General features: G+C 42.2%; 1 protein-coding gene across 4 annotated transcripts in view; it reads left to right on the top strand.

The window, feature by feature from the left end:
* LOC126183662 (metal cation symporter ZIP14-like) overlaps window positions 1-27,598 on the top strand; it is a 386,045-nt gene that overhangs the window by 153,512 nt on the left and 204,935 nt on the right. For 2 of the 4 annotated variants that reach the window (XM_049925807.1, XM_049925810.1), the window contains exon 3: window positions 554-657. The exons of the other annotated variants lie outside the window; for them this stretch is intronic. In XM_049925807.1, coding sequence (XP_049781764.1) covers window positions 554-657 — 104 coding nt within the window. The remainder of the gene's footprint in view (window positions 1-553; window positions 658-27,598) is intronic. 4 annotated transcript variants of the gene reach the window in all.

The following is a 27,598-nucleotide window of genomic DNA, read 5'->3' as shown; positions in this document are numbered from 1 at the left end:
TAAATATCTTACTGTTCCACTGTATCTCATGTCACGAACGTCAGTACTCGTCTGTGACGGAACAGGATGTCGGGGACAGGGTTTCGAATTTGCTTCGTGATACTTTCAGGAAGTTGGCGTAAGCAGGTGATAAAATATGGCAAGAGGGGAAAGATGGAGTGAGATACGACTGATTTGCTACAGGAGATTCAGTTCAAAGCTCTGCCACACAATACAGCTCAATCTATGGAGGGAGAGTGGTGAGGCGCCTGCTGTGCTCTTGGAAGGGCCCGCCTTGGAATAGTTTCCTCCTTAAAGGTGTGGCGACAGGAAGGAATCTGGCCACCCTCTACCAGTAATATTGCCGCAACGAGATTAACATGTAGACCCCGTGAAGACATGGGATAAAGGCAGGAAAAAGAAGAAGAAAGTTTTCACTTTTAATATTTCCAGTAGTGTTTTAATACGAATAATATTTTTCTCATAACACGTTTGCTGGCATTTTGTTGTTTTAATTTGTGCGTCATCTAAAACTCTCAAAATAGTAATCGAAAATTTTGTTTCTTTGTTTCAGTTACATCGTGATCGCCTGGGGAACAACGTCAACAAACGTTAGTCACAGGGTGCTGTGCTTTCCGAGTGACATCACTGGCAAACATCTGTTTCGGCTGAGTAACAGTAAGTATCACTCATTTGATTATTAGCGTAATCGTTTGTATGTGCTCCATTGCTGTCAATAATTTTATTCTGGGTAGCCATAGCTACAAACGCATTCTATATTCATTAACAACTTTGGGGCTCTAAATACACTACTAGTCATTAAAATTGCTACACCAAGAAGAAATGCAGACGATAAACGGGTATTCATTGGACAAATATATTATACTAGAACTGACATGTGATTACATTTTCACGCAATTTGGGTGCATAGAGCCTGAGAAATCAGTACCCAGAACAACCACCTCCGGCTGTAATAACGGCCTTGATACGCCTGGGCATTGAATCAAACAGAGCTGGGATGGCGTGTACAGGTACAGCTGCCCATGCATCTTCAACACGATATCAGAGTTCATCAAGAGTAGTGACTTGCGTATTGTGACGAGCCAGTTGCTCGGCCACCATTGACCAGATGTTTTCAATTGGTGAGAGATATGGAAATGTGCTGGCCAGGGCAGCAGTCGAACATTTTCTGTATCCAGAAAGGCCCGTACAGGACGTACATGCGGTCGTGCATTATCCTACTGAAATGTAGGGTTTCGCAGGGATCGAATGAAAGGTAGAGCCACGGGTTGTAACACATCTGGAATGTAACGTCCACTGTTCAAAGTGCCGTCAGTGCGAATAAGAGGTGACCGAGATGTGTAATCAATGGCACCCCATACCATCACGCCGGGTGATACTCCAGTATGGCGATGACGAATACACGCTTCCAATGTGCGTTCACGCGATGTCGCCAAACACGGAGGCGACCATCATGATGCTGTAAACAGAACCTGGATTAATCCGAAGAAATGGCGTTTTGACATTCGTGCACCCAGGTTCGTCGTTGAGTACACCATCGCAGGCGCTCCTGTCTGTGATGCAGCGTCAGGGGTAACCGCAGCCATGGTCTCCGAGCTGATAGTCCATGCTGCTGCAAACGTCGTCGAACCGTTCCTGCAGATGGTTGTTATCTTGCAAACGTCCCCATCTGTTGACTCAGGGATCGAGACGTGGCTGTACGATCCATTACAGCCATGCGGACAAGTTGCCTGTCATCTTGACTGCTAGCGATACGAGGCCGTTAGGATCCAGCACGGCATTCCGTATTACCCTCCTGAACCCACCGATTCCATATTCTGCTAACAGTCGTTGGATCTCGACCAACGCGAGCAGCAATGTCGCGATACAATAAACCGCAGTCGCGATAGGCTACAATCCGACCTTTCTCAAAGTCGGAAACGTGATGGTACGCATTGCTCCTCCTTACACGAGGCATTACAACAACGTTTCACCAGGCAACGCCGGTCAACAGCTGTTTGTGTATGAGAAATAGATTGGAAATTTTCCTCATGTCAGCACGTTGTAGGTGTTGTATGAATGCTCTTAAAAGCTAATCATATGCATATCACAGCATCTTCTTCCTGTCGGTTAAATTTCGCGTCTGTAGCACGTCATCTTCGTGGTGTAGCAATTTTAATGGCCAGTAGTGTACTATTTGCTTACAAGGGAGCCTCCCAATCGCACCCCCTCAGATTTAGTTATAAGTTGGTACAGTGGATAGGCCTTGAAAAACTGAACACAGATCAATCGAGAAAACAGGAGGCAGTTGTGTGCAACAGTAAAAAAAATAGTAAAATATACAAACTGAGTAGTCCATGTGCAAGATAGGCAACATCAAGGAGGAGGCGAGCTCAGGAGCGCCGTGGTCCCGTGGTTAGCGTGAGTAGCTGCTGCCCGAGAGGTCCTTGGTTCAAGTCTACCCTCGACCGGAAGTTTTACTCTCTTTATTTTCGCAAAGTTATGGTCTGTCCGTTCGTTCATTGACGTCTCTGTTCACTGCAATAAGTTTAGTGTCTGTATTTTGCGACCGCACCGCAAAACCGTGCTATTAGTAGACGAAAGGACGTGCCTCTCCAATTGGAACCGAAAACATTTGATCGCAAGGTCATAGGTCAACCGATTCCTCCACGGGAAAACACGTCTGATATATTCTGTACGACACTGGTGACGGCATGTGCGTCACATGACAGGAATATGTTGTCGACCCACCAAAACTTGTACACTTAGCGAATGATTAGATTCTTCTACCTTGCCCGATTTAGGTTTTCTTGGGGATGTGATAATCACTCCCAAAAAAGTGATGAAAAGATAAGAGTTTGTCACATAAACTGAAAATAAAAAATTAAGCTTTTCACTGGAGGAAAGACTTGAACCTACGACCTCTCGTTTCGTAGCTGCTCACGCTAACCACGGGACCACGGTGCTCTTTGACTCCGAGTCTTCTTGATGTTGCCTATCTTCGCATGGACTACTCAGTTTGTATATTTTACTAATTTTTTTCATAGTTCCACACAACTTCTTCCTATTTTCTCGATTGATCTGTGTTCAGTTTTTTAAGGCCTATCAACTGAGCCAACTTATAACTAAATCTGAGGGGGGTGCGATGGGGAGGTTCCCTTGTTAGTAAGAATATCGAATACTCGATGCCTCAGTAATTACTAGTCAGAGTTCAATCAATTACATTAAGTCTCTTGATTCGAATGCGCCTGTCTTATTTTCCAGAGGAAATTCTTCAAAGTTTGAGATGTGCAGGCGAATCGCTCTCTCAAATGTCTTGTTCTTTTAATATTTCGCATGTTGCAGAATTAGCTCAATATGTTGCCATATTTTAGAATTTTCCATGTTAGTAAAATTTGAACCAGCGAATTTGAATTAACTGTAGGCCGATTTATAATCTTAATTTTTGAAGGAATTTAGAGTTCTGTACGATATTACTGCCGCATTTCCAAGTAGTAAGCTTTTTATAAACAATTAAATGAGGCAACATTGTTGTCAACACAGTTACCCATCGGTCAGCATCCTGCATAAAGAATAATCGTCATTGCTGATAGTGGAAAAGTGGAGGGACGTATACGTTCAGTATCATTTTAACAATATTCTCGTATTGATATTCTACAGTTATAGTCCACTTTAAAAACAAAATGAATAAAAATAAACAACCGAAGTTTTTTTGTGAAATTAAGTTAATGACTTTCGATTTAAAATTTAATCATGCCAATAACCTTGAAGAGTAGCGCATCTCCTGCAAATGTGCTTCACTTTTAACAGTGACAGCATTCAAACCCAACGAAAATAACGAACAACAACAATGTTAATGATCAAATAGCGCTACACTACTTCTTTAATGACACACTAATTCCTTTCATTCATTCACATTGCACTTGGGGATCGCAAAATAAAATGTTGAAAGCAATAAGCTCACTGGCATCAGCTACAGATTCGGAACCGCTCACTTTGACACAGTGAACAAAGCATTTTACCAATGTCAAAACAATAATTCACAGACCTGTTACTATCTCCACTGCATAGTACTTCGCGCTCGGCTGCAGTGGAGGAGAGCGAGTGACAAATAACAGGTTTTCGCGAAAGCTTAAAATCTATACCTTCAGAAGGTCATAACTGCATACTGTCTGATTAATGACCCAAACTTTCTCGCGGGATCGATTTCTGAGCCTGATATCCTGCAAGTGGGCCTTCTCTTTCTTAAAACATGAGGTTATGTTGGTGATGTTTACTCTTACGACTTAGTACGTGGACAGGTGAAAGTTCTTCTATTTTGACAACGTTATGAAAAAATATTGTGCTTCTTATAAACGAAATAAAATTCTTCTTTCTTGCAAAATAAAAGATTTTGTATTCTCCCAACTTAAATTCTTAATTCTGAAAAAATAAAGTTCTTCATACTTAACTAACTAAAAAAATGCTCGCTCTTGAGGATTAAAATTTTCTTGCTGGTACAGTAAAGGACACTCGCCCTTCAGGACCGTGGTCGATTCTGGTCATATCCCAACATTCCCAGTTAATTCCAACCAAGAGAGATGATTAAACACTTTCAGAACAATTAAATGTATTTTCTATAACTCATTTGTTACATGATCCAGTGTTGCTGCTCCAGATAAGTTTGAAAGTCCAATGCGTGGAGAGTGGCCGCAATGATCAAAATGGGACACGCCTGGAAATGTACCATTCCGACTGGAACTTCATTCATGTTGCAACCTTATCACAGATTTCATCCAGCCAACAGGGTTTGACACCTCATAGGAGGAATATTTGATAAATGCTCCGCAGCGTTTTGCTCCAGTTTGTCAACTAGCAAAACTTATAAAGTGGATGTGCCGGTCGATGCTGAAATTCTTGTTGATATAAAAAATCTATGGAATGATGACGGTAGTCCTCTATCGCGTGACGTGTACTAATGAAATATGACTGCACATACCACGGTGAAGGTATTGTATTGTATTGTAATGTATTGTATGTTAACCGGGGACCTAGAAACGACAGGCAGGCTCCGTCCCCACCGCAGCCGCAGTGGTCCACAACCCCACGACGACTACCGCAGTCCACTTCACCCCTCCACCGCCCCACACCGAACCCAGGGTTATACGGTGGGGGTTCGGAGGTTTCGTTTCAGAGATGAATATTGACGGAGTCGTGTAGACCGGATTTTGAACAAAGTTTTAGTTAATTAGTTTTTAATAGCTGATATGAAACTGTGGACACCACACTACACTTGAATAGTGTAGAAACGCACTAGAGAATTATGCAGATGCAACAAGCTTTCGCTTTGGGTACGGCTGTCGTTAGGTAAAGTAACTTGAAAATGTTAGACGACGAGATTCTCAAGACGCGGCCACCAGAATTTGTTTTCGTGGGCGGAGCGGGATGGAGTAAATTGATGTGACGTGGGCGAACTATGGTAAGGCATAGATGTTAACGGGGTGGGTCATCTGGAATATGAAACATACCTGCAGGTATGACTGAAATGTATTTCCCCATTTGAATGAGCACTGTGACTATAGATTCAAAGTGACCGAGGCGTGTTTCGTTCACTGCCCACTCCCCCTTCAATAGACAGTGTTGTAATGCAAGGTCATCCCCAACGCCTCCCAACCCTCTGTCTCTTTCGTCCAATGGGAACACAATAAAATGACGGGAAACCCCTCCTGCGCCTCCTTTTACTACTAGTTCAACTGTGTAGGCCCCTTCATTCGATTTTTGTGCATCGTAGGATGAGGATCAGATTTGTTGCCCACAAATTATTATCATCATTTTTTTTCTATATATTTCAGTTGTACTGTACAGTGATATAACAAATTTACTTATGGCTTATTAATAACAAATGTTTTTGCACTACAGTACCATTTTTTACAATAAATTCAGACCGTCAATAATTATTTTACAACCATTTTGTTGAATTTATTTGTTTATTTAAAAGACTATTTTTACATTTTTCTGATGACTTATTCACATTACTAACATTTGGTTTATTTACAGTGAAGTGCAAACATATTTTTACACTTTTTACTGATGACTTATATACAAGTAAGTGCTTAATACACAATAAATTGTAAAGCTATTTTGTACTATAAATTTTTCTGATGACTTCATACGTTCCTAATACGTACTATCAGGCACACACACACACACACACACACACACACACACACACACACACAGTGTGCAGTCACCTGCAAAATATCCACCACGCACACATAGTGTGCAATCACGGATGTGTACTCACACACACATCTATGACAAACGGTTCATCCTACCAATCAGCACGCAAATCCACTCTTTATGAATAAATAACAATATACATATTCAATCACTCTCAAGTAAATAGTGTGAGTACGAGAGGATCCCGATCGTGTCCCCACAAATGAAACATTTGTAGTCATGACGCGACGGCCCGTCTTTCAGCCGTAGTACTGTATGTACTTCATGGCCTCGTGATAAGGGGCTACTTAGTGCACCAACCATACGCGTTGTGACGCCCTCGAGCAGGCACCTCCCGTAATCCTCTATCGTGTGGGCCTTTGAGGGCACACGAGGCACAACCTTAGCCAGCCTCTAGGTGTCAACTGTATCTATACAGTATGCATACATTTTCGATCTTCGCCTTGTCTTTCGTCAGGCTTACAACATTCTTGTTTCCTGGCATTATTTATAAGGATTATCGGCCGCATATTCAGGTGTATTCGGTGCTTCGAGATTATACATAATTACTTCATATTGATCGTTGCGTTCCACCCAGTAGACGAAACCGTCTGTATCCATATAAAGTATTTTGGAATCGGCGAAGTTTGGCTTTGCATACTCATATTGGAATCGGTACACGTGGAGTTTGCAGAGGTCCAGAACACACATATCGATGTAGACAGGCTTCGGCAACTCCACTGAAACCTTAGCCATTTCCACATTGACTAGTCCTTCATTGAAGACAGTAGTCAGCTTAAAATTTGACCTGGTGGTGTAATCTCTTGAGGCCATAACACCCGTACCAACGGTAAACGATTTGAATTTCGTGGTATTCTCTAACATTTTCGGTGGTTTTCCCGAAAACTGAATTATTCATTAATTTATAAAAATCTTTTTCGAAGTCACAGATCACGAGAGCTCTCTGTTCGGTGTTTACATCAATTTACTTCTTCAATCATCAACTCTGCTTGAAAGAGACGTCGTAGGTGAGACATTGCTGGAGGTAGAATATATCTCTACTTATTCCATATATTTGTCATCAGCTTGAAGATGGAACCATTGAACTGAACTAGGGGCTCTGGACACGGCAGCAATTAGCTCCCGCAGCATGCAAATGGGTGAAATATGTCAGTTCTGCCTCCAAGACACATCCTCCTCGCCCTCAGAGAATAGTAATAAATCTAAGTGTCTGGGACGCAGACTGGGTAATTTTGACATGCAAAGGGTTCACGCTTTACTTCTTTCTGCTCAGTGTGTTCTTCATCATCTTCTCATTCAGGCCACATACACGAACTGAGTTATCCAGATTTTGCCTCTCGAATTTTGTTGGTCCTGGAGTTTAATGGGGAATGAAATGTCTTTGTAATTATAACTTCCGCAGACATCAGATGCTTGATATCTTTTCGTTAATGCTGTCTATTTTGGGTAACTTCTATCACAAGCTAGAAGCGACCATTTAAAACACAATTCACCCCTTAGCAGTATTCTAGATATTCATAATGTTTCTTTAGCGGCAATATCTTTTGGAAGATGGATAAAACTTGCCCCTCCCCGTTAAGCTCATCAAAAACATGAGAGTAGACATCGAAGCGGAGTACACAGATGGGCACCTTAGCAGGCCGCCTTTCTAGCACTTTCGAAATATGGCCTAGTACGACGCTCTTACTAAAATTTCTGAACCACTCTGCAATTCATTCGCCGTGCAGTATCACACGGTTTCCACCCCAGACAGTATCACACGATTTCCACCAACTGCATTGCACTTAACAGCGGGATATTGCGGATCATTAACGACTCCAGGGCGCTCCCTTCTCAAAATGGCTTGACAGGCATTAAGGAAAGTAGCAGGATCTCAACAGTTGCCAGTTTGAGCTTGTAAGATCCTGTCCACAAAATAGCCAGCAACTACAGAGTATTGAATACGACTGCAATATTTATCTGGTGACCCATAACAGAGTGATTAAGGGACTTTCTGCTACTAACACCAGGACGATGTCGAGGCGATGGGCGATGCAAATGAGGTCCATGACAGTTTCGAGATGGTCCAGGGTGTGGAGATCATAGCCCAGACCACATCAAACGAGCAGGAATTGCAAGTGTTTGCCATGATGATGATGGACCGGGCTGCGGTGTTTGCGGGCATGGTGAATGCATCATCGACGGATCTGGTTGAGGCAACGTACTCATCAGCATCAGGTCAAGTTGTAGACGTCAGCACTCATTCATCACATCCGAAAGCAAAGAAAAACCGATAGCGATAAGTATCATGTGCATATGTAAATAACTATATATCAAGACGTCTATAATAATGTTCTAGTTCTTTTACTTACGCTCGAAATTATCGACATCCAAATAAGTCCACGGGACACTCATCACATCGTTATTTACCATTATGTTTTGCACTGTTTTTAGTTCATTCTGCGGATCAGTATCCGCCTGCTCCTTGCGATATTATATTATAAGTAATCCATACAAGTGTGTGGGTAATAAAATTATTACCAAAGTTATCTATTACTACTCCTGTATTTCTCCAACGATGATTGGTGTCATCCCCCATGAGTTAATATTGGAGAATGTGGTCATTGCGAGGGTTGGCGTGTTCAATATTATCTCAGCAGCTGATGTGTCAACACATTCAAATCTATTATTGTCATAACTGAGTGTGCCTAGAAACAAAACAAACAAAATCTCACATAACTAATACTTGCAAGACTGTGGGTAATAAAAATAAATTGGTGAACAGAAAGAAAGAAAAGTGAAGTACTTACATATGTGTCCTTCGACAAATGGAGCCATTCCTCAGGAGCTAATACTGGAGAACGGAGCCAGCGGTTGGATTAGCTCGTTCAACTTGAAACGTCCCCTTAGAAAAATTATACGTGACTGTGCTTTACCTGACACACAATATTTTTAGCGCAACGCAATCTGACTTTCAAAAATCCCTACAAAAGAATAGCCCTGACTAACATTAACCTACACCTTTCACAAATCACTTACCTCACCAAAAATCTTCGTTACTCGAACTACTGCAAAACAGCGAGCGCCACTACTGCCAGCTAAAAAAAAGATTCAAACTACGGAAGGCACTAACTACTGATAGGCATAGTTAGCAAATGAAAGATTTTAATAGAGAACAAACAATGTATTTACCTTAATAGTGTTGAAAAACCATAATATACATGTTCATGACATTCAGTCTTACAAATTTCCAAACTCCGCCATCTCTCTCCCCACATCCACCACTGCTGGCGGCTCACCTCCAACTGCCCAATGCTACGCGCTGTTCACATCCAGCTGCCGCTGCCCAACACTACAATGGCAGACAGCAATGCAAACTAGCCACAGACTGCACACAGCACAGCCAGTGATTTTCATACAGAGCACTATGTAACGTTGCCAATAAGGAAAACATAAACAGCCTACTTACAAACTGTATATCCATCCACACCAGCTCCATCAATCAATTTCACCCTTCTATTGTCCTCACGTAGGAACGAAATGACAGTTACTATACTTTCAGATGCCTAGTTTCAAATACATTTCAAGATCACCCTCTCCCCCTCACCATCCAAAAAACATATAGAGGACTTGTCAAGATTTTTGGAATGTTAGCAAATAAAAAAATTTTCTCGTATAAAAAATGTTTACTAATTGTTGAAGATACATTTACACACAGAAAACAAATCTTTCTACATTTTTGTATGGTTTTGCTTTAATAACGTGTAGCTTAACGTCTGCCTCATAATTTAACTCTACATTGGACTCAGATAATTCTTTTTTTATCCAGTAATTCTGCAAGTACAAAGAAGGAATGCTCTCAAATTCCAATACATATCTGGCTATCTAATTTTTTTCTTTTATGAATCTAACAATTAGACCTGTTCCTCGTTCCAAATATTCTATCTGAGAGCATTCAGAATTTTAATTTTGCTTCTTATTTCTATAACACTATTGTTAAAATACTGCACATCTTCCTGAGTTAGCGCTGTCAGGTCTTCTGCAGCACATTCTGGCAGAATTTACATATAGAACCTGAAGTTTACAAACGAATTAGAGTTAAATGTATTTATCCCACTGTTCGTAAACCCTTAAAATGGTTTTTCTGTTCTAGGTATACAACATCCAGTCCACCACATTTAGATACAATGTAGCCATCCTTTTTAAGTAGATCCAGATATGAATGGAGCTTTATGAACAGATATTTCGTGTGTTCTTTAATGTAGTAAACATGCTCCAATCCATAATTTTCAGCAAGGACTCCAACATATGGTCACTTACCATTGCTGTTAGTAGTAAATGCTGATACCTTTGATTCTCCATTGTATTTTTCCATAGACTGTGTTTAATTTGTAAGTCTTATCTGCACATATGCAATGGTTTCTTCTTTTTTATTAATAGGAGTTTATTTTCCTTCATTGTGGGAATTGTCTTCGCTATACACTCCAGGTTTCGGTTTTTGAATTCGATTTGTTGCATTTCTAGTTTTATTTTCCATGCGCATAATGCATTAACTGCAATTTAAGCAGAAATTTCTTCACTAGGGAATGGTTTAAGTCTCTGCAATACATTTTCTCTTTTTCCAAGTATTTACGGATTAAATTGGCAATATCTCTATCAGACGATATTGTGGAGAACAATTAGCTGGAGAGAGAGGAATAGTTTTCTATTGACTTAATATAGCACTTATGCATGATACTTATATCGTATTTGTTGGCGTTAGTGCTAAGAATCTGCATGTAGTTTACACGTAAAAATTTAAAATTATAGGTGACAGGGGATAGCTAACACGTTTTTCTCTCTTGATTGTTTAATTGTCTAGAAAGCTTACTTGTACACCAGTCAATTTTCGGGTATTCTTACTGTCCCAGTAAACAAACTGAAGAACACCGTTAAACACCTCATAGCAACTGTCCTGTAAGTTATTCGTTATTTGACGCCACATCGAAGGTACTGAACCAGAGTACAGTGGAGCATATGATAAATACTCTTTGTTAGTGTTTAATACACTTACACACTCTTACACAGGGTCAAACACACGATCCGTTCTGGAGGCATGCTGAAAAGTACGAGGACACGCTGAAAAGTAATTCTTCCGAATTTTTTACTCTGTTCTCAATATCTGTTGATGTATTTCATGTCATGCATCTTACTCGGTCGACTTTCCCACTTTACTGACGCAAGTTGCAACTTTCTGCTGCTAGAGGGCTCTGAATTGTATTGTGTAACGTGATAGTGTGTAACATAAGTATGTTGGTGCATGAGAGACTCCCAGAAAACTGAAAGCACGAATTCGAAGAGTTCGTTCAAACATGAAGCACCCTCTCCTTCAGCATGACACTGCCAACATCTGCAACAATCCGACGCCATGGTTTCGGGGATCGTCCTCCATACACTCCCGAATTGCCCTCATCCAACTTTCATCTATTTCTAAAACTTAAAGAACAACTTTGAGGACTTCACTTTGATGGTGATGAAGCAGTGTAAGTAGAGGTGAGCTTATGGCTGACTGGTCCCTTGTTGGGAGAAGTGTGTTCATCACCAGGGGGTTATGTTGAGGAATAAATATGTAAACACGAAGAATTAAGCTGTAGAGTGTTAAAATTTGTTTTATTTAAAAAGCTTTAAGAGTTTCACAGAAGAAATCCTGAGTCCGTTCTTTTCAGCACGCACTCGTATATTGTAGCCTTCAGCCTGGTAATACCATGTTCTTTAGCCAAGAGAATGTACAAGTTTCTCACAGGTTCATGGCAGGACACAATAAAATCGATAAGGTGGTAACCGATAACTTTGTTCACTCCAAGGCTTGTGATCTGACATATAAATTTGTTTTGTATCTTTACAATTGGAGCTCATCCACTTTAAAGTGTCAATCCCTACTATCTTGTCGTTGTTTACAGTCACATTACCGTTTATCTAGCAGTCTCTGTCCATGCCGAAGGTGTGGTTTGATATTAGATAGTCAAACATGTCCATTTTTCTGAAAATTCCGGCACATCTTGCATTATGTCCGAACCCAAAAAGCAGTGGTCATCTACGCGAACCTGCTGCAATACTCCAAGCAGATCTTCCATTACAACATCCATTTTAACCTTGGCTAATTTCACTATTCTTCGAAGTGGTTTCCAGCTCTCCCTTGACGTTTTCTTCACCAATACTATTCTTAATGCCACATTGTTGTTCGTGTATAGGAGAAATGGTAGTTTCTCCTTGACACCACTTGCAGTGACAAACTTGGAGAATTTATCATGCGTATAGCTGTTAAATGTACCACACATTTCTTTCTTTAACATTACGGACTATCCCTTCTCTATTTTCTCTACTGCTACTGATCAGTCTTCTGTGGTAGTGGGAAGTGTCAGCATGACTTCCTCTAATATGCTAAACATCCCTCAGCTATTAGGGAGGAGGGCGTGACCAACTGACGAAAGCTTGGGTTAGTGGTTATTACTGGAGAACATGGACAATCTTTCTGCTCACATTGACAACATAAATTACACCGAAAATGGTATGCCCCTTATCAAGAGCGATTTAAATGTCCTTATGCCTGTTATAGATCTAAGAATGATTTCAAGGTGTTTACGCCAATTACAGAACTCTTTTGCCATAACATCATGGTAGCTGCGATAAAGTGGACTGCCAAAAACTGTTAGAAAAGGTACCGTCTGTAATGTTAAAGAGAGAAATGTACGATACACTTAACAGCTACCTACATGATAAATTCTCCCAGTTCAACACTGCAAGTCGTGGTGTCAAGGTGAAGCTACCATTTTTCCTGCACAGGAAAATCTTTGTGGCAACAATATTGCAGGAATATTGCAAAAAATTGGCAGGGAAGCACTAGAAACCATTTCGAAGAAATATAAAAATCCTGTGGCTACACCATATAAAGTGGAATTAGCTAAAGTTAAAATGGATGTTTTAATGGAAAAGATGCTGGAATATTGCAAGAGCTTTATGTGGATGACTATTACCTTTTTGGTTTTGGAGATAACACAAGATTTTGCTGGGATTTTCAATACTATAGAGATATTTGACTACCTAGTATCAAACCACGACTTCTGCATGAACAGAGGCTACCAGAGAAATGATAATGTGATTGTAAAAAAAATGGCTCTAAGCACTATGGGACTTAACATCTGAGGTCATCAGTCCCCTAGACTTAGAACTACTTAAACCTAACTAACCTAAGGACATCACACGCATCCATGCCCGAGGCAGGATTCGAACCTGCGACCGTAGCAACAGCGCGGTTCCGGACTGATGCGCTTAGAACCGCTCGGCCACCGCGGCCGGCGTGATTATAAGCATGGATAGGACAGTTGAGATTGATTGTTTAAGATGGATGAGCTCTAACTATAGAGTAAAGATACAAAACAAATTTACATGTCAAATCAGAAGCCCAGGAGTGAACAAAGTTATCGGTAAAAACCTTATCGGCTTTATAAAGTACGAAGACATGCATCTATAAGAAACTTCTACGCCGTTCTTTGCTAAGGAACACGGTATTACCAGGCTGGAGGCTACAATATACGACTACAGAGTGGATCGTGTGTTTGACCCTGTGTAAAACTGTATAAGCGTTGTACACGCTAACAAACAGTACTTATAATGTTCTTGAATGTGCTCTGTGTCAACTGTTTCTATTTGATGTAGGGTTTTGAATAACTTACAAAATAGCTTCTGTGTGGCCTTTAACAGTGTTCTGCAGTTTTTTCTTAATGAGGCAAAAAGAGTACTTGAAAACCGACTAGTGCGCAGGTAAGACTTCCAGACAATCTAGATCACGAAAAACTTGTAAAATGTGCTATGTCTGCCTAACTTTTTACCCATAAACTACATGGAGAATCTTAACACTGACTCCACCATAGACGATATAAGTATTATACAAAATGCTATATTAAGTCATGAGAAACATATTTTTCTCTATCCAGGACATTGTTCTCCACAATACCTTCTGATAGTGATATTAATACATTATTCCATAAATCTTAAGAAAAAGAGAAAATGTATTACACAGACTTAAACCATTTCTAGTTAAGAAATTAATCCCTCAAGTTCAGTTAAGAAGTTATGGTGCATGAAAAATAAAACTGGAAATGGAAGGGATCGAAGTCAACAAACGAGAACTGGAGTGTATGGGAAGGAGAATAAACTGCTCTTGGAGGAAGAAAAATCCATTCCAGACGTCCAAGTAAAACTTGCAAATTAGTTTACACACAGTGCATGGAAGAATCAGGATACAAATGGGGAATATAAAATACCACAATTTACTGTTGACAGCAATAGTAAGTGGCCATATGTTGGAGTATTCGCCGAAAATTGTGGACTAGAGTACGTCTACTACACTAAAGGATGTATGAAAAATCTGTAAAGCTCCATTCGCACCTGGAACTGCTTAAAAAGGATGGTTAGATTGTATCTAAATGTGGCGGACTGGATATTGTACACCCAGAATAAAACAACTGTTTTCAGAGTTTGAAACCAATGGAATAACAGCATGTAACTGTAATTTGTTTTAAACAAATGTAAATTTAAAGTTCTATGCGGAAATTCCGCAATAATGTGTGCAGCAGAAGATTTGGTAGCGTTCATCCAGGAAGATGTGCAGCGTTTTAACAATGGTATTATACACGAAATAAAAAGCAAAATAAAACTTCTTGAACGCTCTCAGCTAGAAGATTTGGAAGGAGGAACAGAGATAATTGTTGAAGCCATAAAAGAGTTAGTTAGACGAGAAAGTTAGATAGTTAGAGAGGTTTAGAGAGGTATTGGAATTTGAGAACATACCTTCTTTGTACTTGTTAAATTAATGGTTGGAAAGAGAATTGTCTGAAACCAATGTAGATTTAAATTCTTAGTTAAAAATCAAGCTGTATATTAACAAAACAACGCCAAACAGAAATAAAGAAAAAGCCGTCTTCTGGAAATGTATATCCAATAATTAATAAACGTTTTATACGAGATTTTTTTTAAATTTGATAATCTACCAAAGATCCTAAAAAGTCTCCTACATGTGACTCTTGGATGGGGAGGAGGTGAACTTGAAAAGTAGCTGTAACGAGGTACCTGAAAGTATAGTAATCTTCGTTTTGTACCTACATGAAGTAATTAGATACAATCGCAAAGCATTCGACACTTCTTGATATGTGTCTGATTAACCTTGTGGATTAACAGAAGGTCATCTGTCTGACGAGGCGAATTATTTAATGGTTGTGAAGTTTCTGGGGCTCAGATCGAATATGTATGCCTATCACATAGATGCAGATGCCACACATAGGTGGGGTTAGGGTGTGCATTGCGAAGCCTCAAAGGCTTTCACGATAGAGGATTACTAGTACTGCCTTCTTTAGGGCATTTGCGCCACTTCGCACATGGTTCACCAAGTAGTCTTTTTATATCGAGGTCGTGAGGTACTTCTGCACTGCAGCTGAAAGTCGGTCTGCCACATCATGATGACAATGGGTTGATCTGCGGGTACAGGATCATGACCTTCCTCTACTCACACTATTCACCTGAGAAATATAGAGTATGCGGATGGTTATTTATTTGTAAATAATGGATGTGTATGCAGAATAATTGGATGAACCAGTTGTCGTAGGTGTGTATACAAGTATGCACACCTAATAGCAAATTACGTTGTATGGAAATTTTGTACATGATTGCACACTATGTGTGCATATATGTATATACTATATATATTTGTGTGTGTATGTATATGTGTGTGTGGTATTTCTTCCCCTGCTGCTGGTAGTCCCCGTTTCCCATATACTGTACAGAGAAAAATGATCAGAATGAAATAATTAAAAATGTAAATATTGTATAAACTGTACACAGAACGAAAAAAATTCCGAAGTACAAATACAGTTTGAAAGTTAGTATTTAAGCTTTTCTCTCTACTAGTTTTTAGTGATCTAATGTACCTGGTAGTATCAGTATTGTATATAAGTCATCAGAAAAATTTACTGTAAAAAAGAGCTTTGCAGTTTATCTTAAACAGAAAAAGTATCATTCATATCAAAATATTTATTGAACATTTGTAAATAAAGCCATAACAATTATTAATAAACTACAAAAAGTTAGTGCAAAACAGCTGTATTGCAAAAAAATTGTTGTTAACAAATCGTAATTACTTTGTTTTATCGTTGTTATTATTACCTGAATCTTTCACTACAGGGTATAACTGAACTATAGAGAAAACATTATTGTCAATAACAGTTTATTTATGATAAATCTGATCCTCTCTCTATGGTGCACAGATCGTAAATGAAGAGGCCTATGCAACTGTTCTAGTTATAAATTTCGAGTAGGTGGGGGAGGGGGGAGGGAACTTAAATCTTGTTGTCCTAAGGGGATCGCCTTCATTTCCCGCCATTTTTATATCACATGTGTGCCTGCCGACCATGTGAATGGTATTGGGTTCATTATGAACTTGAATGTACCTCATACAATTGGAACATGTTCCTGGGTAGGTTGGGGATTCCCCAGGGTGACCTTGAATATAGCTCCTCCAGTTGCCTCAGGTGTAGCCTGACACCCCTGACCTTAACGTAAGAAACAGGTTTTAAACCGGTTTTGGAAGCCATTGTCTCCCTACGTATCTACTCACGCAGTTTGCGGTGAGATGGTAAGTAATCGTGCGTTCCTCCTTTGCAAGGCCGGTTTAAGGCCCAAGCGACACAAGCCACCACTTGGGACACCAAGCTGAGAAGGGCGTCAAAGGCGCCACAGCCGTAAGATTTCTCTAATGGTCTTATCACAGTTAAGATAGCCCGCTTGGGGCGCCAATCTGGGAGGGGCGCCGCGGGCGTTCGAGTGCAACATTTGTACACATTGTGTATCACAATTAGTAGCGAAAACTGACATGGGTTTAAGAGAGATATGGGGTAATGGGGGGGGGGGGGGCGCCAAATGATAAGTCGCATGTGTGAAGAAATGTTCTCAAACGAGCTCTGCTGACCTCTGTGGCCGAGCGGTTCTAGGCGCTTGAGTCTGGAACCGCGCGATCGCTACGGTCGCAGGTTCGAATCCTGCCTCGGGCATGGATGTGTGTGATGTCCTTAGGTTCGTTAGGTTTAAGTAGTTCTAAGTTCTAGGGGACTGATGAGCTCAGATGTTAAGTTCCATAGTGCTCAGAGCCATTTGAACCATTTTTTGAACCATCGCTGATCGTCGGGCATAAAGGGTTACTGATTTTCTCCGGTTTGTCGTGCACTTCTAATTGCTCCCATATGTTGCTGTCATATGTGTGAAGAGCACATATCCCCATGATGTTCGGATATCTACGGAACGATAGACGAATATTGGTGCCTTGCCTTATACATGCACAAGTGATACTTAGTGTCATTCATGCGATAGTCCTGAAGATGAGGTGATTAGAACATCGCAAGTGGTTGCTTACTAAAACGATATCAAATTAACGGGTGTTGGTGCAGTATTATTACATAGGAACCAGAGAAGGTTCTGATCTCTGTCTCTGGTACCTGAGGCAAAATCGAGTTCTAATTGATGCAAAGAAATCTCAGGGGGTTTAAGTCGGGACTCTAGGCAAGCCAGTCCATTTCAAGAACGTTATTGTCCACAAAACATTGCCTAACAAATGCTTCTTTCTTGACATGATGTATTGACAATGCCGTAAAACGCATTCATGTCGCCGGCCTGAGTGGCCAAGCGGTTCTAGGCGTTACAGTCTGGAACCGCGAGACCGCTACTGTCGCAGGTTCGAATGCTCCCTCGGGCATGGATGTGTGTGATGTCCTTAGGTTAGTTAGGTTTAAGTAGTTCTAAGTTCTAGGGGACTGATGACCTCAGATGTTAAGTCCCATAGAGCTCAGAGCCATTTGAACCATTTGAGAACACAGATGTGGTGTACACAATATATCCTTCCATATGTGTGAGATATTGCAGCAAGATAAAAGGTAACTGTAGAATTTCTTGGGCGACTAGAGATTGAGAAAGCAAGGGAGTGATTTTGTGTGGAATACTTAAGTTGTATCAGCAGAAGTTATCTATAGATATTCATAAATGGTAGGGATGGAAACGTACGATGGTAAGTGAATGAGCTCTCCTGACCGGCCTGTGCTGGTTTTACTGCTTCGCTGCAAACAACAGATCACTCCCGCCTCCACCCCCCCCCCCCCCCATCCCCCGTGTTTTATACTGGCAGTTCTGTTTGTCGTGACGTCCAGTGGTCAGTTACAGTTCGGCATTACATATTCAGCCACTGAGCGGGGTGGCGCAGTGGTTAGACACTGGACTCGCATACGGGAGGACGACGGTTCAATCCCGCGTCCGGCCATCCTGATTTAGGTTTTCCGTGATTTCCCTAAATCACTCCAGGCAAATGCCGGAATGGTTCCTCTGAAAGGGCACGGCCGACTTCCCTCCCAATCCTTCCCTAATCCGATGAGACCGATGACCACACTGTCTGGTCTCCTTCCCCAAACCAACCAACCAACCAACATATTCAGCATTACAGAGGGGTGTCCAGATCCTTTTGATCAGACTGTGTACCTTTCATTCCCAAAATGTGAGCGTTCTGTCTTCAAGTGTACATGTGAGTGTTGTGGGCTTTCAAAATAAAATGAGGGAATGAAATGATGGTGGTGTGAATGGCCCTCAACTACGCACCCTCCGACTCAATGTTGAAATATTAAAAAGTTTTGGCTGGTTTCGTTGTATAGGGGCTGGGATACGTAGTTGCCGCATTACAGGCCAAATACTGCTGAGTTTACAGTATACGATAAGAATACACACATGAATCGAATGGTCGAAGGTTTCTATCTCTCGGCAACTGCGTATTATGAAAGAAACATATAAATTTATAAATGAAGGCTTGCAATTAAATAAAATCTGCAGGTACTATCTTAACGACTTTAAATGATTAGTATGATAGTAGAAGTACTTTTGAGAATGCGGTATATTTCTGCGAAAAACTTATTGGTGTCGATGGTCCAGCAATTAATAAAATGTAAGTTGAATAACAGGGAAACAATAGATTCCTACAGCACGTAATTAGTTATGAACAACAACACAGCTCGCGAGATATTCACTTCTAAACGCACACTATGTCTTCACTGTAAAGGCCACGGAAATCTCACAAGTGCACAAGTCGGCACTCCAAAGTATTTCTCTCTCTGGCGACCACGCGCAAACCGCTGCACACTCCAAGTCTCTCTCGCGACCGTGCGTCTGTCGCCCGTACCGTACGGCACTTGCCGTGTCCTGTGCCGTCCTGTCCGGAACTGCCCCTGTGTCCTCTCTCTAAACGATACTCCTCACCCACTTCCATACAGTCTCACCATTAATGAGCGCTGTGATTGGCTAGAGCGCTCCCGCTATGTCTTACAGCCAATGCACACACACATACATAAAACACATACGAAATACCGAATTTACATTTAAATACTCGAAATTAAATAAATATTCCTACGGCTGGACCATAAGCACGCTCTAACACACATTATTAAATACATAAACAATTAAATAAACACATGTCAAAAGAAAAGAAGCAAAAGGTAGACCAGGAGCCTAATGTCTCTGTGCTTTCTAAAACACAGTAAATATTTAACCAGTTTCTTCATCAATAGCATAAATCGGATGTTAAAAAAAGACATAGATGAATCAATATATTTATAAGCATGCTGCTACCGTTTTTTCGTGTAACTGTGGAGTACTTATGGCCTGACGCGATCGATAATAATCGGTCACTTTGACCTCCAATAACTCATGTACTATTTAAGTTACATGCCTGTAATTCATACTAATTTAGGTTTACAGTAATAGCTTTCTAAATACACGGCGATCGACAAAATCGGATGAAGCGTTTAGATTTTGGAAATGTGTTGCTGGGTGTTACTTGTATAATTTACCATCAGATACTGAACTTTAAACTGATAAAGATATTGAAAATCTGATTACACCATCAGAATCGTCGTGCAATTAATGGTAATGTACATGTTTCTTTTTGAAGTATCGTGATTCATCTGGCTACTATTAATTCCTATAGGAACTGTGAAAAGTGTGCCATTAAGGTTTCACAAAGTCCGCACTCCCGGCGTGTCTCCTTCATTGTCACAAAGCACCGTCCTCGTCACAGCGGAATTCCCAGCCACGCGGCTGGACCATGTACTGGGGCTACCCCTCTCGTCAGGCTAACGTTTGCCGCCGCGTGTTTGCTGCCGGGCCCCGGCTCTGACGAGCGTCCAGTGCGGCCACGACAACTTAGAATATATAATATTTACAGCGCCCCACAACTCGCCCGTTACCTCACAGTGGGTGGCTAAAATTCTGTGGCGCAAGCCCGTGATCGGCTACTGGACTGACTGAAGGCGAACTACAAAAAAATGGCTCTGAGCACTATGGGACTTAACATCTAAGGTCATCAGTCCCCAAGAACTTAGAACTACTTAAACCTAACTAACCTAACGACATCACACACATCCATGCCCGAGGCAGGATTCGAACCTGCGACCGTAGCGGTCGCGCGGTTCCAGACTGAAGCGCCTAGAACTGCTCGGCCACTCCGGCCGCCGGCGAACTACATCCCTTCTTCGCTGCTGCACAGGAAGGTGACTGTGACGGATTTGTGTAGAGTTTAGTGTCGTGTTTGTGTTGTTGATGCCAATAAGAGAGAAGTGAGAGGGTGAAATCCGGTGCCTGCAAAGAGCCGTCCGCTCTCGAATGCCCCCGGTCAGTGGACGTATTACGGTCAACGACGTCACTTGCTCTCACTCAGTGAACCACTACGGAAAGGTTTAGAATTTAACAGAGGTCTGTGGCATAAACTCTTGTCACCAAGTAGTGTACGCCAAAATATTGGTGATAAAAATGTTTTACAGCCGGGATCCGACCCGGCCACAAGCGTGCGTTAGCGACCTTGGTTACGGAAACTTGCGATCCGTGAGATAAGGCCTTAATAACATTTTCTATGAACGGCCGTGCCGCCGTGCGTACACCGTTTACCGTCAGATCACCGGCGATAAGCACCATCGCGCGATGGATGACGTACTCCTACGCCTCGTGCTGTTACCAATTTTCCTTTCACCTTTACGGCAGAGGGGTAGGACGGGTGTTGGCGTAAATTCCTCGATAGCTAGTCCTTACACCAACGTCTTGGATTAAATTCCATCTTCTCCGCATTGTATAGTGAAGTGGGGGCTTGGTATACTGTTAATGGTGATTCATCCGTCTAATGGGAACGTCAAACTCGGCAGCCCGCTTGGTGTAATAGAGGAGTAAGCTGTATGTCGGCACCGGGTTTCACACTCTCCCTTCTCTCATCATCACCCAACACGTACAAGGCACCACGATATGCACACACACTCATTGTAGGAGTAGTTACCTACACTTTACAGTTACACTGTACCAACACACACGCTTCGTGAAGGAAGGTGCCTATGGGCGCGAAGAAAAGAAAATACACTATTGGACATTAAAATTGGTACACCAAGAAGATGACGTGCTACAGACGCGAAATTTAACCGACAGGAAGAAGATGCTGTGATATGCAAATGATTAGCTTTTCAGAGCACTCACACAAGGTTGGAACCGGTGGCGACACCTACAACGTGCTGACATGAGGAAAGTTTCCAACCGATTTCTCATACACAAACAGCAGTTGACCGGCGTTGCCTGGTGGAACGTTGTTGTGATGCCTCGTGTAAGGAGGAGAAATGCGTACCATCACGTTTCCGACTTTGAGAAAGGTCGGATTGTAGCCTATCGCGATTGCGGTTTATCGTATCGCGACATTGCTGCTCGCGTTGGTCGAGATCCAATGACTGTTAGCAGAATATGGAATCGGTGGGTTCAGGAGGGCAATATGGAACGCCGTGCTGGGTCCCAACGGCCTCGTATCACTAGCAGTCGAGATGACAGGCATCTTATCCGCATGGCTGTAACGGATCGTGCAGCCACGTCTCGATCCCTGAGTCAACAGATGGGGACGTTTGAAAGACAACAACCACCTGCACGAACAGTTCGACGACGTTTGCAGCAGCATGGACTATCAGCTCGGAGACCATGGCTGCGGTTACCCATGACGCTGCATCACAGACAGGAGCGCCTGCGATGGTGTACTCAACGACGAACCTGGGTAAACGAATGGCAAAACGTCATTTTTTCGGATGAATTCAGGTTCTTTTTTTAGCATCTTGACGGTCGCACCCGTGTTTGGCGACATCGCGGTGAACGAACATTGGAAGCGTGTATTCGTCATCGCCATACTGGTGTATCACCCGACGTGATGGTATGGGGTGCCATTGGTTACACGTCTCGGTCACCTCTTGTTCGCATTGACGGCTCTTTGAACAGTGGACGTTACATTTCAGATGTGTTACGACCCGTAGCTCTACTCTTCATTCGATCCCTGCGAAACCCTACATTTCAGTAGGATAATGCACGACCGCACGTTGCAGGTTCTGTACGGGCCTTTCTGGATACAGAAAATGTTCGACTGCTGCCCTGGCCAGCACTTTCTCCAGATCTCTCACCAATTGAAAACGTCTGGTCAATGGTGGCCGAGCTACTGGCTCGCCTCAATACGCCAGTCACTACTCTTGATGAACAGTGGTATCGTGTTGAAGCTGATGGGCAGCTGTACCTGTACACCCCATCCCAGCTCTGTTTGATTCAATGCCCAGGCGTATCAAGGCCGTCATTTCGGTCAGAGGTGGTTGTTCTGGGTACTGATTTCTCAAGATCTATGCACCCAAATTGCGTGAAAATGTAATCACATGTCAGTTCTAGTATAATATATTTGTCCAATGAATACCCGTTTATCAACTGCATTTCTTCTTGGTGTAGCAATTTTAATGGCCAGTAGTGTACCTTTCCAATTTAGACCGCTGAACCTGCCCTTCGGGCTCTTCCAGCCACTCATATTGCACAACAAGTATTTCTCTGTAAGAGCATTAGCCGCTAAAGGGGAGGGTCTAGGTTCGAGTTTCGGACCGGTAGTATTTATAAATTATCAGGAAGTTTCACCTCCAGAGTTAAACTGACAGGTCAGTCAAGTATCTGTGAGCTGTGACGTGTCGGTGCGAGCGTGGGGGATTTGGTAGGGCAGCGTCTATTGGCTGCGCCGGCGACCAGCTGGGTGAGTGGGAGGGGACGCAGCACGTCCGCCGCCTCGTCGCTCATTGCCGCTCGTTGCGCTGCGGGCTGCGGACTGCGCCGGACACTCGACTGCCAGCTGCAGCCACGGGAGCACCGGTGAGTCTGACACTCGCAAGTCATCGGCTTTCGTCAGCTTTAGTGATAACAGGTACACTTCCAATTTTATGAAAGGGAAATATTTTCACTACCTTTTATGACTACCTGTTCTCACACGTTTACGCTTAGTGTATCCTAACTTTCTAGCCTCACCGACGTTTTCCGTTTATTCCTAGTTGCACTGTTAAAGGCCAACAGAGTTGTATTTGATATTGAACAATTTCCCTTAATTTAAGTCTCAGCTTTTTTTAATGGAATAACCGACAAAGTACCACGATTGTTGTCGATTTTACCTGTTCTTAAAATCTGCAACACTTGAAAAAACAACTAGATTATCAGCAGTTCTTCACAGAACTTTTCTTCGTGATACGCATTGCATCTTTTAAAACTCCATTTTTTGGGGTAAGTGATTCTCCTTGTACACCTAAATTTAGAAAAATTCGTCTCTTTCACTCTTAACATGGTCAAAGCGTACTTCAATTTAGCGTTCGTTACTGAGACAATCAATATTAAAATCGTGTCGTTGTATTGTAGCATAATATTGCTGTTTGTTTTATGCCGGGACCTCGCTAGCTGCAGTTCGAAGAGAGTAAAAGGATTATTATAAGGACAGATTTGAGAACATATTTGACGATGTAAGACTCACTTTGCTAAATGGTTGGACGCGTCGATGAAAAAGGATGCTACTGTTTTGTCAGCTTTGTTCTTCGTCTCTAATGAACCTTTGGACCCTAACAAAGTAACCCCACTATATTAGACGATGTCGTTGGTTTTTTTATTCAGAGAAAATTGAGCTCAATCATCACGTCGAAATCTGCAAGTACAGACACTGGAAAGAAGAAGGAACGACCTTCATCAATACAAAATTATTTAAAGCACCGACTTTATTTCAACTTGTCGCTGAGTTGATGAGGCAACTTGTCGTATTCTCGTACGCCCATTTGCTGTTTAGTTTCTGGCAGTTTTAAACACAGCAAAGAAGCGGGGAGGTAATTGGCTGCTGACGAATAATCGCTGCCGGCCGAAGTGGCCGTGCGGTTCTGGCGCTGCAGTCTGGAACCGCGAGACCGCTATGGTCGCAGGTTCGAATCCTGCCTCGGGCATGGATGTGTGTGATGTCCTTAGGTTCGTTAGGTTTAACTAGTTCTAGGGGACTAATGACCTCAGAAGTTGAGTCCCATAGTGCTCAGAGCCATTTGAACCATTTGAATAATCGCTGTTCCAAAGATTGCACTTACAACAAAAAATCTTAAGGGGAGGATTACTATCTTTTGGTTCTAAAAATCGATTTTTTTAAATTGCTTTTTTGGATCCGTAAGTGTTTAGAATCCACCCCTGAAACTGTTTTTCGAATACGGAACGGAAATGTTTGTTATTCTCAGTTGAACAAAAAAATGCACCTGCCTGAAATCGGCCTTTTTCTCGCACCAGTTTTTTCTTTCGGAGGATGAGTTATTGTACCGGTGCTTGGGAAGAAACACACAAAATGCAAATGGAAGTCTGAACGCGTGTGTGGAAGTTAGCCCCCCCAAGCATTTGCGTTCGGGTGCGAAGACTGTGTAGACTGCGACTTTCCTGGCAGTGAGCAGCTTCAGCGAAGGGTATTCAGCAATTCTGAAGACCATGACAACGATGGACGTCACCCTGCGACCCTATTCAACGCAGGTCGCCACCGGATTTAAGCGGCCGAAAACCGCTTGTCACCGGCCGTACGAGCGGCTCAGGAGCAGCGCAGGATGGCCCAGATCGAACAGAACGCCCTCTGTGAGGAAAAGGAAGGACTAGTTTATGGACCTGAAATAGCAGATAGAACGTAACTTGCATAATATTGCATTTATTTGCAGTCAAAACGTCAAACGCGTTTTTCTCGAAATGACATTTTTTATGTCACGTGGTATGGTAACTTCAAATCTACTGAGCCAATTGGCATGATTCTTTGTTTCCGACGAAGCTAACTAAATTGTCTAGGAGTTGTACCACTTTTATTCCGATCCATCATCTATAAATCAAATGGCCGCCATTTTGTTTCCTATGGTCCAAATAACTTAAGTGAGGTACAAATCCTAAAGAATATTATATACTTCGCTAACGTCAACTCAATTTTGATTTCAGACGAGCCGGTTGGCCTGTGACATACCGCGCGTGGAGGTCTACATCGAAATTTCTTTCGTTCCGACGGCATTTCCGCCTTTGTTCTCAGACATTTCCGGTCGAAAAAATTCCAGTTTGTAGAGGAAATATCAATAAACATTTTGACTAAATTTGACATTGATATCTATAACACATCCCGAGAAAAAAATTCTCAAAGAACATGCTTTTATCGGGCCTAAGATAGTAAACCTCCCCTTAATTTGGTTTAATAAGTAGGACACAGAATAAGTGAAAACTATAAAGTGCCCTTCGCAAACGTATTACACTTATATAGGGTGTTTCACAATATTTTTACGATTTCAAATTTGAATAACGCGAACAAAAAATACAGTGATAGTGGCGCCGCCTATTAGTAGTGAGGAGTGTCAAGTTTTATCCCGTAGAAGGTCAGCAATCGAGTCGTACTGGTCAAAGCAACATCGTGCGTTCGCGGTGGTGTGCTATTTTCGCTGTGGCGCGAATATGTCATACGCAACGAGCCTTTCGTAAACATTTCAATACTGAGCCGCGATATCCAATTCCTGTTCGTGGAGCAATATGGAATTGGGTAAGAAACTTTCGTGCAACTGCCACTGCGTCGAATCGAAATTCAACCGGCACTCGGAAAACCGTCCGAATCCTCGAGAATATCGAACGTGTGCGTGGCAGTTTACAGGCAAGCCCTCGTCGTTCGTTACGAAAACATGCCCAAACGCTGAATATGCCACACGCCCAACAAGATCTTGCAAGGTCTCCGTGAAGCGTCTGATAACCGCACAATTTCCACACGTGCTTCTGTGGAATGACCGCCTCTCTCGCCTCATTTAACCGTACCAGACTTTTTAGGTACGGGATTATTTGAAGGCGAGAGTGTACTCTGGCCGGCCGAGAAGCTTGAAACAGTTAAAAGAACGAATTCACGATGAAATCACCAGACTGCCTCCAGCAGATACGAAAGAAGTGTTCGAAAACTGAGTGAAACGCCTCGAGTATTGTGTAGCCGTGAATGGTTGTCATTGCCCGATGTAGTATTTCATAAGTAAACTTGAACAAATGTTGTACCTTGTGTAAAATGTTCAACTTTGTTTCACGATCAGTTTGTGTGATATTCAAATTTGAAATCATCAAAACATTGTTGAACACCCTGCAGTTCAAAACTAACGGTTACCTGAAGGGAAGTTTTGTACGCGATAGACAAAAATTACCGTGAAAATAAATCAAAGAATTTAAAGTGTGTAATGTCCCATCGGCGGCAATGTCATTACAGACTCAGCAGTAGCTGGGACAACACAATCAAGCGAGGTGGCGTAGTGCTAAGACACTGGACTCGCGATCGGGAAGATGTCATTTGGCAACCCTGGGAACTAGGGTCACTTCGAGTGCAAGAGGCCGGGCACGGTGTGTTGGAGAACGGTCCACGAAATGCTGGTAGGAGCTTTAGAAACACAGCACTATCTGTAGTGACATTTACCCGCCAGGATGAGTATACAGAGTAATAAAGCTGCTTCAGTGCGTGGTACAGCGGCCGAGCCTGAGTGCGTGTCATGAAGCACTGACACACCTCGTCGGCGAGTCTTGCCACTGGAACAACAGGCAGTGTGCCGTAGCAACACCGACTCAAAGGAAGGCCTCGGCGCTTGCTCGTGACGTCACGTCAGCTAGGCACGGCGAACGCCAGGTCTGTTGCAGGCATACTCATAATGGTGGTGTCTCCCTCCCTGACACAGGAAAATGTGAAACTATTGGCGGTAGTTGACCAACACACATTGTTCTGATCAATTAATTGTGCAATTCATTACACTTCTTAACAAATAGTGTACTCCTGAACTAAAATTTCCACCTGTTTTAAGGATTGACATACAAAAACAACTTCATGGTCCAGCAGCAACAGAATTCGTGCTTCTTTACCTTATTTGTAAATCTGAGGAAGTTACGTTTGTACTGGGTTGCTTTTACAAGAAACTGTGAACATATTGGTGCTGTTCTTTAGGTATCTTGGTTGACTATGGGGTGAGGAGCACTGAATGTTAATGAAATA

The sequence above is a fragment of the Schistocerca cancellata genome, chromosome 4 (genome assembly GCF_023864275.1).
Source record: "Schistocerca cancellata isolate TAMUIC-IGC-003103 chromosome 4, iqSchCanc2.1, whole genome shotgun sequence".
NCBI lineage: Eukaryota > Metazoa > Arthropoda > Insecta > Orthoptera > Acrididae > Schistocerca > Schistocerca cancellata.
This window is presented reverse-complemented; position numbering and strand designations above follow the sequence as displayed.